The sequence below is a fragment of the Lithobates pipiens genome, unplaced genomic scaffold (genome assembly GCF_037356315.1).
Source record: "Lithobates pipiens isolate NorthernLeopardFrog02 unplaced genomic scaffold, aLitPip1_a1.2 Scaffold_37, whole genome shotgun sequence".
In the NCBI taxonomy this organism is placed as follows: Eukaryota; Metazoa; Chordata; class Amphibia; order Anura; family Ranidae; genus Lithobates; species Lithobates pipiens.
The window spans coordinates 18491957-18508045 of record NW_027507825.1 but is presented as its reverse complement, the minus strand read 5'-3'; the positions used below and the strand labels follow the sequence as shown (position 1 = coordinate 18508045).

General features: G+C 42.7%; 1 protein-coding gene across 5 annotated transcripts in view; it reads left to right on the top strand.

Annotated features, from left to right (window-relative positions):
- Positions 1-16089, top strand: part of TRIM9 (tripartite motif containing 9) — a 202941-nt gene that overhangs the window by 114000 nt on the left and 72852 nt on the right. For all 5 annotated transcript variants that reach the window (XM_077466788.1, XM_077466790.1, XM_077466789.1 and 2 more), the window contains exons 4-5: positions 6155-6265; positions 11024-11177. In XM_077466788.1, the coding sequence (XP_077322914.1) occupies positions 6155-6265; positions 11024-11177 (265 nt within the window). The remainder of the gene's footprint in view (positions 1-6154; positions 6266-11023; positions 11178-16089) is intronic.

Genomic DNA, 16089 nt, shown 5'->3' with positions numbered 1-16089 from the left:
TTATTTAGTCTGTGTGAAAGTTATAGAGTCCACAAACTATGGGATATATCTGAAAATCGATCGATCCTGATGTACTTGAGGCCTGAAAACGCCAGGACAGTACAGATATTTCCCAAATGACCCCTTTTAGGAAAGTAGACAGTTCAAGGTATTTAGTAAGAGGCATGGCGAGTTTTTTGAAGTTGTCATTTTTTGTCACAATTTTTTGGAAAATTAAGAAATTAAAAAGTTTTTTTGCACAATTATTATTATTTTTATTTTTTTAACATACTGTCACCAGTGCAGTATCATCATATAACTGGTGTGGTGATGATCAGGGACTGGGCTGACAATATGTTACATTGTGTCTTTTTTTTTCAACCTAACTATGTAACATTAATATTCAGGGTTTTTTTTTTTCTTTTTTATTATTACTTTTATTTCTTTTTTTTTTTTTTAATACACTGTGACCAGAGCAATACAGTGACACCATAGTAACATTGTACTACGACTAGGGCTGCAACTAACAATTATTTTCATAATAGATTAGTTGGCCGATTATTGTTTCGATTAATCAATTCATCGGTTAATAACCTTAGAAAAAAGTGTGGTGTATAATTTAGTTAATATGTAAAGTTTAAAAAAAAAGGCAATTTATTCTTAAATATCTCCATATGCAATGGTAACTATAAATAACCAACTATATCGTTAGGGAGCAAAATATCTAATCCACTCTGAGAATAACAGACAGAAGAGATATACTGTATATTAGAGGAGATATATACTGTATATACGGTTAGAGGAGATATACTGTATAAACTATTGAAGATATACTCTACTGTATATACTATTAGAGGATATATACTGTATACACTATTAGAGGATATATACTGTATATACTATTAGAGGATATATACTGTATATACTATTAGAGGAGAGATATACTGTATATACTATTATAGGAGATATATACTGTATATACTATTACCCTGTTTCCCCTAAAATAAGACCTAGCGTGATTGTCGGTGTTGGCTGCAATATAAGTCCTACCCCCCAAATAAGCCCTACTCTGTTTCCCCAAAAATAAGCCTTACCCTGAAAATAAGACGTACAAGGACTTTAACTAGGGCTTATTTGGGGGGGTAGGGCTTATATTGCAGCCATCACCGACAATCAGGCTAGGTCTTATTTTAGGGGAAACAGGGTAGAGGCTATATACTGTATATAATATTAGAGGAGAAATATACTGCATATACTATTAGATGAGATATACTGTATAACTATTAGAAGAGATATACTGTATATACTATTAGAGGAGAGATATCCTGCATATAATATTAGAGGAGAGATATACTGTATATACCATTAGAGGAGAGATATGGTGTATATACTATTAGAGGATATATAGTGTATATACTATTAGAGGATATATAGTGTATATACTATTAGAGGATATATAGTGTATATACTATTAGAGGATATATAGTGTATATACTATTAGAGGATATATAGTGTATATACTATTAGAGGATATATAGTGTATATACTATTAGAGGATATATAGTGTATATACTATTAGAGGATATATAGTGTATATACTATTAGAGGATATATAGTGTATATACTATTAGAGGAGAGATATACTATTAAATGGTCAATCTGGTAAATATCATCAGACTCATTAACTTTAACCCCGTTTTGTTGCTGGCCGTTAAATCGATTATGAAAATAGTAATCAATTAATCTCATAATCGATTAGTTGTTTCAGCCCTAACTACTACTATGGGGAAGTGATCAGGGTTTTTTTTTTTTTTTTACACATTATGATTGCTGATACCAATGAATTTTACTTTTATAAGAAAACATTTTTACTAAATGAAATTGATTCATTCAGTGTTTACTACTGTGGTTAGCTGTGATTGGCCCATGGTACAGATGGGCTGTGATTGGCCCTGTCTGTACCATGTGATCACTGTGATCATTCACAATAGAGATCAACACAATAGTATACAATTAAAACCATTCATTGTGTACAATTGTCATGTGATCGGCTGTGATTGGTCACAGTGACCACATGGTTCTGGCAGCGGCCAGTACATTGATTCGTCATCTTACCGTATATACTCGAGTATAAGCCGAGATTTTCAGCCTCTTTTTTGAGGCTGAAAGTGCCCCCCTCGGCTTATACTCGAGTCATCGCTGTCTGCCCGCTCGATCAGCGTGTCGAGCAGACAGACAGCGGCCATTCTATAATTCAAAAGCCGCGCCTCCGGCTCCGCCTTCGCCTGTGATAGGCGGAACACTGAATTTCCCAGCAGCCTGTGTTCCGCCTATCACGGACATCGTATCATCCTCGTACTACGGACGAGGATGATACGATGTCCGTGATAGGCGGAACACAGGCTGCTGGGAAATTCAGTGTTCCGCCTATCACAGGCGAAGGCGGCGGCGCAGCTTTTGAATTTTACAATGGCCGCCGAGGCGCCGACGAAGAGGGCACGGGACGGAGGCAAGGCACGGCACAGCACGGGACGGGACGGAGGCAAGGCACGGCGGCAAGGCACGGCGGCAAGGCACGGCACGGGACGGAGGCAAGGAGGCAAGGCACGGGACGGAGGCAAGGAGGCAAGGCACGGGACGGAGGCTCGGGACAAAGGCTCGGGACACAGGTAGGCTGGACACACACACACACACACACACACACACACACACAGATGGAGACACACACACACAGGGATGGATGGATGGATGGAGACACACACACACAGGGATGGATGGATGGAGACACACACACACAGGGATGGATGGATGGATGGATGGAGACACACACACACAGGGATGGATGGATGGATGGACACACACACACACAGGGATGGATGGACGGACACACAGGGATGGACGGACACACAGGGATGGACGGACACACAGGGATGGACGGACACACACACAGGGATGGACAGGCATGTCTCACCCTCGGCTTATACACGAGTCAATAAGTTTGCCAGTTTTTTTGGGGGTAAATTGGGGGCCTCGGCTTATATTCGGGTCGGCCTATACTCGAGTATATACGGTATGTGTCCACCAGAGAGGCAGTGAGAGATTGCGCCGTGGCGTAGCCAATGGAAGGGGGGGGGGGGGCAAGAGGCGCGTTCAGGGTGGGCGTCATATGAAGTCCACCTGGAATGACGAATGTCCCACCTTACCGTCTGGTCGGCCAACTGGTTAATATTTTGCAGGTGAAGAATAATACAGCACAATCATTACTTGACTCAGAAGCTGGAAGGGAGAGGCAGTGCCTTTTATATAGTATAGGCATGCTCTAGTGTAGGCCTGTACCTTTTACAGGCTGTATGTTAAAGGCATTATAAACCTTCCTACCTGCGCCTTGTATTTTTGACCTGCATAAGATGTGTACTGATCATGTAGTTTTATTGTGTCATCTGTTGGCCTGTATTCACAGTCTGGTAGGGTAAATCTTGATATTCCTTTGTCAGAAGTTTCAGTTTGTGTCTAAACATGAAGTTTTTTTTTTTGAGTTGTATTCAGATAGGGGTATTTGGGGGTAATGATTACATGTGTTTTGGAGTTTTTGTTGTATAGTGAAAGAAGCAATAAAGTATTTGATTGAAAACAAAAAAAAAAGAACATGAAGCATGCTGAATGACACTGCACAGGCTAATGCATGGTGTCTGTCTGTAGTGTGAGAGATGACACTTCCAGCCAAGAAACTACATATCCCACAATCCCCAGTTCTCAGTCTAGCACTTTGCAGGGGAGAGCTAAACAGCAATTTGAGCTGGCATAGCCACAAGCAGGCAGAGATCAACATGCAGTTTCATATGATTAGCACTGCCACATTTGTGATGCCGCACAGAGGAAATGGTGAAGCATGGATTGGGACCCGGAAAAAGAAGTTGCCTATGCCTTTAGCGAATAGGGCCAAGCTAGGTGAATGAATACATGGACATAGGGGAACCGATCAGACGACATGACAGGCTACAGCACAAACTGCTACCATAACATGTGAGCCCATTATTACAAGGTAACGCAAACACCTCAGGGAATATAACTACACTTAGGCCTCATTTAGACATGCAGTTGGGGAATGGTAGAAATGTGCTGTTGTGTCCCCCCCCCCCCCCCCCCCCACACACACACACCTTTTTAAAGTGTCACTAAACCCACAACAGTAAAATCAGTCTATATATGCATTGAAGCATTCTTGTTATACTCACTGTGGAACCTAAGGGGTTAATCCTCTGCATTGTGTAAAAAGGCTTTTTGATCCTGTCTTCTCTGATCCTCCCCATCTTCCACTGTCCCCAAACCATGTCCTGCTAGAACAGAGCCTTGGAGGCACTCTGCATATGCTCAATTTGGTGTGAATTGCTAAAGAGTTTTGTTTTTTCTTGGAAGAGTGCATGTGTTCAGCACTAGGGATGAGCCGAACACCCCCCGGTTCAGTTCGCACCAGAACCTTCGAACGGACCTAAAATTCGTACGAACTTTAGAACCCTATTAAAGTCTATGGGACTCGAACGTTCGAAATCAAAAGTGCTAATTTTAAAGGCTAATATGCAAGATATGCAACAGACAACACCAGCAATGAGGGGTATCTTCAGGTGTATACTGCGCTGGAGGCACACAACACCCACTTTAACTCCTGCAGATGCCTGTATAAGAGAACACCAGCAATAAGGGGTAGATACAGGTGTATACTGTGCTGGAGGCACACAACACCCACTAACTCCTGCAGATGGCTGTATTAGAGAACACCAGCATAAAAGGGTAGATACAGGTGTATACTGTGCTATGCTGGAGGCACACAACACCCACTAACTCCTGCAGATGTCTGTATTAGAGAACACCAGCAATAAAGGGTAGATACAGGTGTATACTGTGCTGGAGGCACACAACACCTACTTTAACTTTAAGATGGCTGAGAAAAGAACACACTGTCCCTGCCTGTCTAGCTCTTTCCCTGCACTCCGGAACACACTACACAAGGCCGCTGCACTGGCAGCCGTATATAGTGTGGGGCGTGTACTAAACCCCCCCCTGTGGCCAATTATGGCTCTCCTCGCTGCTGGCGCTATGATTGGCCAAGCATTTGGGATCACAGTGCATGCTTGGTCAATCATGAGCCAGCAATGCACTGCGATGGCGTAGTGCATTGTGCGAACGGTCCACAAAGTTTTGAATTCGCCGAACAGACGGACGGCCGATGTGCGACTTGAACATGCGTTTGAGTCGAACACCGAGCTCATATTCAGCACAGGGCCAATCAGCACTGTCCAGAGAGAGGGTCAGGGGTCCTGGATCCTGATAGGACAATCAGGGGGAAATGAAAACTCCTTCTACAAGCTTTAACCAGACACTGATAGTAGTAACAAGACTGCTATATACTGCTGATGAGAAAAGGTATTTAGCAGTTTATAGTTACTAAAATAATTGCATTTCCATGTTCTGTGTACTGTAGGAGACCAGAAATTGTGAATGCAGGGTCCTGGGTTTAGTAACCATCTATGGCAGTGATGGCGAACCTTGGCACCCCAGATGTTTTGGAACTACATTTCCCATGATGCTCATGCACTCTGCAGTGTAGTTGAGCATCATGGGAAATGTAGTTCCAAAACATCTGGGGTGCCAAGGTCCGCCATCACTGATCTATGGGGTGTTTATATGCTTTCATCGGCATGCTTCAAGGCAAAAGCTACCCAAAATGTAGCAATCAATGTGACACATTCAGGCGAACAGTGAAGTGCCACGTGCACGTGGTTGCAGCACGTTTCTTGGCAAAAATGGGGTTAAAACATGCGGCAAGGAAGCAGCACATCGCCTCCTCACCACCTGTCAGTTGTCTCTGTAAAATGGTGCAACTGAAGATCGCGTTTCAGAGAAGAGGTAGATTTGGACGCTTAATACCGAGTTACAGCAACGAAAACCTTTGAAAGTACGCAATGCCTTTTAAAGTGGCGGCTCAGTAAATCTATATCTATATACAGGTTTGGTGGTTGGGTCAGTGGCCATTCAGTTAGTTGATTCTGCCACCTGCTATTGGTTTAGGAAAATATTAATAAAAAGAGGAAGTCCATCATTGATATACTGCAAAATAGGGGTTTATAGATGTCGATTTGCGGTTTGCTTTCATCTAATTTTTCTCCGTCTATTTTAGGTTGTTCGGGATCAGATTTCTCACTGTACAGTGAAACTGCGACAGACCACTGGACTGATGGAGTATTGCCTGGAGGTCATTAAAGAGAACGACCCCAGCGGTTTTCTTCAGGTGAGCTTGGCATTTTCATCATACGTTATCGAATTTTACCAATAGCACTATGTAAAAAAAAAAAAAAGAGAGAGTGGCGGTGGTCCGTTTTTAGATGAGGCACCTCATCCCAAACACAATAAATTCAAAAATTGGAAGAGGAGAGCAGGGGATTATTGCGGTGCCAAGCAATTCACATATAAACCAAAATTGTAAAAAAAAATAAAAAATTATTTTATTACGTCACAAAATAATACAAGCATATTGTCAGGTCACCTTGAGGCCAGGTGACAGATGCACACCGTAGGGATCAGGAGTGCACCGCAAGGTTGTGGACCCTATGGCTGACTGCTGCGGACTGGGGTCCAAGGTGATAGGAAGGCAGGGCCGCCAGAACACCAAGATGGATCCCACCGGGGTTAGAGCGTAAGATTCCCTGGGGCGCGGAGTCTAAGAACCAGCAGGTGTTCACCAGAGCCTCTAGTGGTGAGGATGGACTGGGCTGCAACTGGCTCCAGGTCGCGACCCCCAGGGTCCCCCAGCTCACACCCACAGTAGGCAACAGGAGGATAGGGATGGTGAGGGACAAAGCCAAGGTCGGGCCACAAGCAGACAGGAATAGTCAGGGACACGCCAAAAGGTCAGGATCACAGGCAAACAGGGATAGTCAAGGGCACGCCAAAGTCGGTAACGGAAAATAACAGAAGAGCACACAAGAGCAGGTAACAGGAAGCTAACACACAAAGGTTGATCAGCAGGGTTGGTCTGCAGTGCACAGGTTAATATAGAGTTCTCTGATAGGAGCTAGGGTGGAGCCATGCCAGAGGATGGATTACAAAAACAGTCAGGTGAGGGTCGACTGGTCTCTAGAGATGAACACATGGAGACAGGTAAGCAGACAAACTCTATTGCATAACCATGACACTTATAAAGTAGCTAAAAACAATACACCTCTTGGGGAGCAATAAACAGCCACTAAAGGGCTAAGTATGGTATACGCCCTTAAACATAATAATTGGCAGGTCAGGTCTTCCCTACATGTTTCGCCAAACCATTGGTTTCCTCAGGGGAATATGCCAGACCAACGATTGAAGAAAGCTCTAAAGGATAGGTCAGGTCTTCCCTACGTGTTTTGCCAAACCATTGACTACCTCAGGGGAATATGCCAGACCGACGATTGAAGAAAGCTCTACAGGATAGGTCAGGTCTTCCCTACACGTTTTGCCAAACCATTGGCTTCCTCAGGGGAATATGCCAGACCGACGATTGAAGAAAGCTCTACAGGATATTTTCTTTTCTTTTTTTTTTTCTTTTCTTTTCTTTCTTCAATCGTCAGTCTGGCATATTCCCTTGAGGAAACCAATGGTTTGGCGAAACATGTAGGGAAGACCTGACCTGCCAATTATTATGTTTAAGAGCGGATTCCATACTTAGCCCTTTAGTGGTTGTTTATTGCTCCCCAAACAATGTATTGTTTTTAGCTACTTTATATGCTTGTATTATTTTGTGATGTAATACATTTTTTTTTTTTTTTTTTACAATTTTGGTTTATATGTGAATTGCTTGGCACCGCAATAATCCCCTGCTCTCCTCTTCCAATTTTTGAACTAGCACTATGTGTTAAATAAAAAGCAGAAAAATAATAACCTGGAGCGGTTCAATTTGAGAATATAGTCAGGTTCTCCACTCATGTATGTACAAAATAAAGCATACCAATAGATTTTAGCAGGTAGTACATCCATAGGAAGCTGAGAATGAGAAAATTATAATGTTCTGATCATATATTATAGACAGTTTTAGCATATGTAGAAGTCATTTTGCCATGGTGTTTGTGTGTGTGTGTGTGTGTGTGTGTGTGTGTGTGTGTGTGTGTGTGTGTGTGTGTATGTGTATATATATATATATATATATATATATATAATTTTTTTTTTTTATATATATATATATTTAACCACTTCAGCCCCGGAAGATTTTACCCCCTTCCTGACCAAAGCACTTTTTGCGAATCGGCACTGCGTCACTTTAACTGACAATTGCGCGGTCGTGCAATGTTGCACCCAAACAAAATTTATGTCCTTTTTTTCTCAGAAATAGAGCTTTCTTTTGGTGGTATTTGATCGCCTCTGCGTGCGATTTTTATTTTTTGTGCTATAAACAAAAAAAAGAGTGACCATTTTGGAAAAAAAAACAATATTTTTTACTTTTTCTAGAATACATATCCCCCCTGAAATATATAAAAAAACTTTTTTTTTTCCTCAGTTTAGGCCGATACGTATTCTTCTACATATTTTTGGTAAAAAAAATCATAATAAGCATATATTGATTGGTTTACGCAAACGTTATAGCGTCTACAAAACCAGGGCTAGTTTATATGGCATTTTTATTATACATTTTTTTTTTATTATTAGTAATGGCGATCTGCGATTTTTGTTTATTGGGACTGCGACATTATGGCGGACACATCAGACACTTTTGACACTATTTTGGGACCATTGTTATTTATACAGCAATCAGTGCTATAAAAATGCATTGACTACTATATAAATGACACTGGCAGGGAAGGGGTTAAACACTAGGGGGGCGATCAAAGGGTTAAGTGTGTCCTGGGGAGTGATTCTAACTGAGGGGAGGGGGTGGGCTACACCTCACATGACAGCGATCAAGGCTCCCTGTCCTCAGATCTCCGTCATGTCACAAGGCAGAACGGGGAAATGCCTTGTTTACATAGGCACTTCCCCGTTCTGCGGCTCCATGACACGATCGCCGGGAGACCAGCGGACATCGAGTCCGCGGGTCCTGCGTGCACAGTCACGCTGTGCGTGTGCGCCCACTAACCCCTGCCAATTAAGGGGGACGTACAGGTACGCCCATTTTCCCACCGCTGCCATTGTGCCGACGTATATTGGCATTCAGCGGTCAGCAAGTGGTTAAAGTGGAATGGCAATTGAATATCCCTACCCCAATAACCGCCTATACCATACGCTACCATACATTAATGGAGATCTGTGGTCAAAGCATACACCTTCATTGTATTACATCAGCGTTATATAGACAAGACAAACTATAGTTATATCTGACAATCCAATATAAGCTTACTTAGAACATCTCCTTTCATGTTGTGAGTGCTGCCTGCCTGCTGGCTATCTCTTTTCCCAATGTCTTGGACTCCCTGCATGCTTTGCAGCTTCTCCACCGCTATTTACTTTCCATTTCTAAGGACTACATATCCCATGGTATCTTGCTACCTGCAAGCAATGATTCCTGTACTCAAAATGCATCTCATGATCCTCTTCCCCATTGGATCAGGTATTTGAAGTCTGTGGTCCTTTGGGGAAGGTAATCAGCAAAGACTGAAAACTGATGACAGACCGTGTTGTGACATTAATCAAAGGGATCAAAGTCTTTACCAAGAAGAGGAGATGTGCAAATAAGTGATCTTATATAGTGAACTTGGTGTTGAGTTATTCACTTTAACCACTTAAAGCGGGAGTCCACCGGGACTCCGCGTTTTTTTTTATTTTTAAAAGCCAGCAGCTACAAATACTGCAGCTGCTGACTTTTAAAATAGTGACACTTACCTGTCCAGCGCGCCCGCGATGTCGGTACCCGAAGCCGATCTCTAGATCGTCTCTCGAGTGCTGCCGCCGCCATCTTGGGTATGGGAATCAGGAAGTGGAGCCTTTCGGCTTCATTTCGCGGTTCCTTACTGCGCATGCGCGAGTCGCGCTGTGCAATAAGGACGGTCCCCGCTGCCTCTGGGATCTGTGTGTTTCCCAGCAGGCAGTGGGGCACTTGCGGAAAGGGGCGGGCACTTGCGGAAAGGGGTGTAATCTACGCCCCTTTCCGCAGAGAGCTATCCCGGAAGTGGGTGCAGATACCTGTACTGTACAGGTATCTGCACCCCCCTCCCCCCTGAAAGGTGCCAATTGTGGCGCCGGAGGGGGGGAGGGTTCCGATGAGCGGAAGGTCCACTTTAGGGTGGACCTCCGCTTTAAGGACCAGGCCTCTTTTTCAGATTTGGCGTTTACATGTTTAAAACAGTTTTTTTTTTTGCTAGAAAATTACTTAGAACCCCCCAAACATTTTATATAGTTTTTTTTTTTTTCTAACACCCTAGAGAATAAAATGGCGGTCATTGCAATACTTTTTTTTAACACCGTATTTGCGCAGAGGTCTTACAAGCGCACTTTTTTTGGAAAAAAATCACTTTTTTGAATAAAAAAATAAGACAACAGTAAAATTAGCCCAATTGTTTTTATATTGTGAAAGATAATGTTACGCCGAGTAAATTGATACCCAACATGTCACGCTTCAAAATTGCGCCCCGCTCGTGGAATGTCGTCAAACTTTTACCCTCAAAAATCTCCATAAGCGACATTTAAAAAATTCTACAGGTTGCATTTTTTGCCTTACAGAGGAGGTCAAGGGCTAGAATTATTGCTCTCGCTTAGTACAGTGATCTCCCCTGCTGTTTTAATGTGTTCTTGTAGAACGACCGCCCCTCCCACCCCATCAGAACACTCCGGTCAGCACTCTCTGCCATTGGCTGAGATCGCTGATCGGGAGCCGGTCGGCTGCTGGTTTTCCCAGCATGTCGGATCGGCTGCCAAACACGTTGGCAGAATGTCGGCCGTTTTTTATTGAACTGGCCCATGTCTCCCAGCATTCTGCCCGTGTGTACTAGGCTTTATTCTATTACCCAACATCATCACCCCAGCCCCCCCCTCCTAAATAATATGAATATATAGGAAGTTGAAGGACTTTTCTTTGTCTCATTAGATATCCGATGCCTTGATTCGGAGAGTGCACCTGACAGAAGACCAGTGGGGAAAGGGGACCCTCACACCACGAATGACCACTGATTTTGATCTGAACCTGGACAACGGACCTCTCTTACAGTCCATCCACCAGCTGGACTTTGTGCAGATGAAAGGTAATTCTATAAATACAAAATATAATGTGTAACTCTTAGCCCCTGTACACACGGTCGGAGATTCCGACAACCAAATCCGTCGGATTTTGTCCGAAACTGTTGCATACACACGGTCGGACAAAGTTGTCGGAAAATCCGATCGTTCAGAACGTGATGATGTTATTTCGTTAGGACGGGACTACGTTCAGGCTAGTAGCCAATAGCTTTGGTCTAGGAATTTGATCTGAGCATGCGTGGCACTTTGTCCGATCGGAATTCTCTACACATGATCGGAGTATGTCCGATCGGAGCATTTTGTCGGAAAATATTTCCGGCAAGTTGGAAAATTTGGTCCGACGGATATTCCGACGGAAACAGTCCGATGGAGACCACACACAGTCGGATTATCCGACAAAACGCTCCGATCGGACGCATTCCGTCGGAATCTCCAACCGTGTGTACAAGGGCTAAGACGTTTAATAATACCAGCCTTTTACGAATATACACGTTGTTCACACCATATCCTTTTATATATATATATAGTAAAACTTCTGGCAAAATCAGGTGTAGAGTGGGAGTGCAAGTCCTCGGCCTATCACGCTCTGTTGTTTTGTGCAGTGGGGTAACAGATGGTTAAAGTCTTCAACAGGCCATAATTAAAAAGCTCAGATATGTTTAAAGTATTCAAAGGTTGCTTTTCTTTGTATGAATAAATACTCATGTGAATGTGAGTAGCCAAACCAGCTGCTGACAAGACCTATGTTTGTAATCACACTGAAAGAAATACCATTAAAGGTCCAGTTCACTTCTAGTCCTTTTATATAGTTTCAATGTCATACCCTAATGAAGGGGGGGGGGGGGGGTTTGGAGCCCCGACATGTGTTGACTACTCTTTTAATTGTTCCCCTGACCTTTATTGAAATTAGGGATGTACCAATAGCATTTTTTTTTTTTTACGAGTACACTGTCAGGAACCAACCATGAATCAGACTAAGACAGAAGTGCAGTAAAAATCACACTATTTCAAAAAAATGTAAAATGGTATAAACAGAACAAATGTAGTCAAAACACAGCCAGAGTTTAGTAATCAGGACTGGTAGTCACAACAAGCCAGAGAAACAGGAGTCCTGAGATCAGCGAAGTCGGGTGCAGCAAACAGGATCAGGAACCAGAAGGGAAGTCAGCCAAGGAAAAGTCTTTCACAAGAAAACACAGCAGAGAGAGAGTCCAGATAAGTTGACCAAGGTGAAGATACAGAAGATCTGATCCATGCAGTTTAACTAGCTAGACAGGTTTTTAAAGTAATTTATTAGGCAGCTCCTGGGGTCTCTTTTCCGACTCTCTCCAGCCTTTTCTCCCGGTCTCCGGTTCTTCTCCCGGTCTGCTGTGTCTTCTGTCGTGCTCCTCCGCTATCTTCTGCTCTTTTGCCGCTCTTTTGATAGCGCTGGCCTGGTCTTTTCCGTCGTCTTCTTCACTCTTCTTTTCTCCCGATGTTGACACGACGCTCTCTCCCAATGTAATGCTGTGTGCGAGTGCGCACCGACTTATATAGGCATAGGGCGTGGTCACCCCACCCCCTTATGACGTCACAGTCCCGGGGGCATGCTAGGATTGTGTCATCATAAGGGGCGGGTTCACCAGATGACATCACCTGGTGACCACGCCCCATGCCTATATAAGTCGTTGCGCACCTCGCACACAGCATTACAGCAGGAGAGAGCATCGTGTCAACATCGGAAGAAGAGAAGAGGGAAGACGGCGGAGAAGACCAGGCCAACGCTAGCAAAAGAGCAGAAGATAGCGGAGGAGCCTGGCAGAAGGCACTAGAGAGTGGGAGAAGAGAGCAGAGAAGTCAGAAGAGACCCCCGAAGTCGGAAGAAAGCCCCCGGAGCTGCCTAATAAATTACTTTAAAAGCCTGTGTAGTGTGCTTTTTTATTGACACTTTTGCCTCCCCCCCCAGGTGAATGGGTAGGATACAATGTACCCCATATTCATTTGGGATCTGGGGGCCCCCTTATTAAAGGGGACTCCCATATTCTGATAAGCCCTCCGCCCGCAGACCCTGACAATCAACAGCCAGTGTTGTCGGGAAGGGGCCCATGTCCTTATCAACATGGGGACAAGGTGCTTTGGGGTGTGGGGGCCGCAGGGCACCCCCTTTCCCAAAAAACCCACCCCCCATGTTGAGGGCATGCGGCCTGGTATGGTTCAGGAGGGGTGGGGGCATTCACTAGTCCCCACCCCCTTTCCTGACTAGCCGGGCTGCGTACCCGGATAAGGGTTTGGTATGGATTTTGGGGGGGACCCCAATGCCATTTTTTCATACTCCTGCAAATGCTTAGTATTGATACTGATACCGGTAACTGTATCGTTGCAACCCTAATTGGTATAAAGTCATACCTGGGCCTTTAGCAGTGGTATGGTTTCAATATACTTACTTACTTACTCATCTGGGGGTTTTGGTAGATCATAAGCTCAATAATAACATGCAATGCCAAGCTGCGATTTCCAAAGCGAGCAAAGTCCTTTCCTGTATAAGAGAGGTATGGACTCCAGAGAGAGAGATATCATTTTGCCCCCCTTTACAAATCATTAGTAAGACCTCATCTGGAATATGCAGTTCAGTTTTGGGCACCAGTTCTCAAAAAGGATATCGGGGAACTGGAGAAAGTGCAGAGAAGGACAACCAAACTGATAAGAGGCATGGAGGAGCTCAGCTATGAGGAAAGATTAGAGGAACTGAATTTATTCACTCTTGATAAGAGGAGATTAAGGGGGGATATGATCAACATGTACAAATATATAAGGGGTCCATATAGGGAACTTGGTGTTGAGTTATTCACTTTACAGTCAACAAAGAGGACAAGGGGGCACTCTTTACGTCTAGAGGAAAAGAGATTTCATCTCCAAATACGGAAAGGTTTCTTCACAATAAGAGATGTGAAAATGTGGAATAGACTCCCTGCAGAGGTGGATCTGTGCAGCTCAGTAGATTGGCCTGGATTATTTCCTAAATGTACATAATATAACTGGGTACTGACATTTATAGGTAAAGTTGATCCGGGGAAAATTTGATTGCCTCTCGGGGATCAGGAAGGAATTTTTTCCCCTGATGTAGCAAATTGGAGCATGCTCTGCTGGGGTTTTTTGCCTTCCTCTGGATCAACTGTGGGTATAAAATTGGGTATATGGGATTGTATGATATTTATTTTATATATATATATATATATATATATATATATATATATATATATATATATATATATATATATATATATATATATATATATATATATATATATATATATATATATAATTTTTTTTTTTTTTTTTTTTTTTTTTTTTTTTTTTTTTGGTTGAACTGGATGGACTTTTGTCTTTTTTTCAACCTGACTAACTGTAACTTATTTGTTACATCACACTAGATAGGCAAAGTGAGAGTCTCTCTTTAAATAGGTATTTGCTGGGCATGTATACAATATATTCAGGGAGGATAACAAGCAATAAGTCGGGGGGGGGGGCATTGCCAGTTATAGCCAGATGAAAACTCGGGCACACAGAAGGTGCCAGCCTTGAGTAAACAAGTTTGCTTTAGATGTAGATTTGGACTTAGACAACGGTACTTTGGCAAATATTTTCTCTTGTCACTCTGCCAACCAACCTGATACAGCATTTCATCTGGGAGAGTTCAAGCGGGGACGAGGCCGGCGCCGGATGCGGCAGAGTCACGCAGAAGTCATCTCATCTCTTTCTGCTGTCTTATCACAGTAATTGGTGTCTCTATGCTGAGCCCGTTACATCCGCCATATGTGATCACAGGCTTATTGTGGCATTAAAGGAAAACGAAATGTTTAAAAATATTATTTATCGCAGTGTAAAATGCTATTATTACGTTCTTGTCTTAAAGAGACCTTGTCTCTGTCTTGCGCAATAGAAACTGAAAAAAATGATACATACATCCATATAGATTACCATTATATAAATTAGACGTGTGCACTGCCAAAAGATTCATTCGTTTTCATTTTTGTTTCATTCCTTTTTGAGGTTTTTCGGGTCATTCATTGTGATCGGAAATTCGTCATTTTAAAATAAATTAAAAAATTCGAAAAATCAAAAATCCGAAAAACTTGGAAGTTCAGAAATCCAAAAATAGGAACGAAAATTCGAAAATCCGAAAAAATAATAACTAATTAATTATAATTAACTAATATAAATGATGTATTGGAATTTTCTTTTCAAATTTGGCTGTAATGCCTCATACACGCGGTCGGATTTTCCGACGGGAAATTTTGGATGTGAGCTTGTTGTCGGAAGTTCCAACCGCGTGTACGCTCCATCGGACGTTTTGCTGTCAGAATTTCCGACAACAAATGTTTGCGAGCATGTTCTCAAATTTTCCGACAACAGAACTTGTTGTCAGAAATTCCGATGGTGTGTACACAATTCCGACGCACAAAAAGTCCACGCATGCTCGGAATCAAGAAGAGCCGCACTGACTATTGTACTTCATTTTCCTCGGCTCATCGTACGCGTTGTACATCACCGCGTTCTCGACGTTCGGAATTTCCGACAACATTTGTGTGACCGTGCAAGACTAGTTTGAGCCAACATCCATCAGAAAAAAAAATCCACGGCTTTGTTGTCGGAATGTCCGATTGTGTGTATTAGTGTAGGTAACGAATACCAATTCATTCGAAATTACAAATGATCCAAAATAACAAATGGCGCATCTAAACGAATGGAATGTAACGAAATAATAATAATTAATAATAATAAAACGTTTTTATTATTTTTATTTATTTGTTACGTTCCATTCGTTTAGTTGCGGCATTCATTATTTCGGATAATTCGTAACTTCGGATAAATTCATATTAGTTACGTTCACTAACAGCCAAATTTGAAAGGAAATTCCAATACCTAGAATTTAATAGT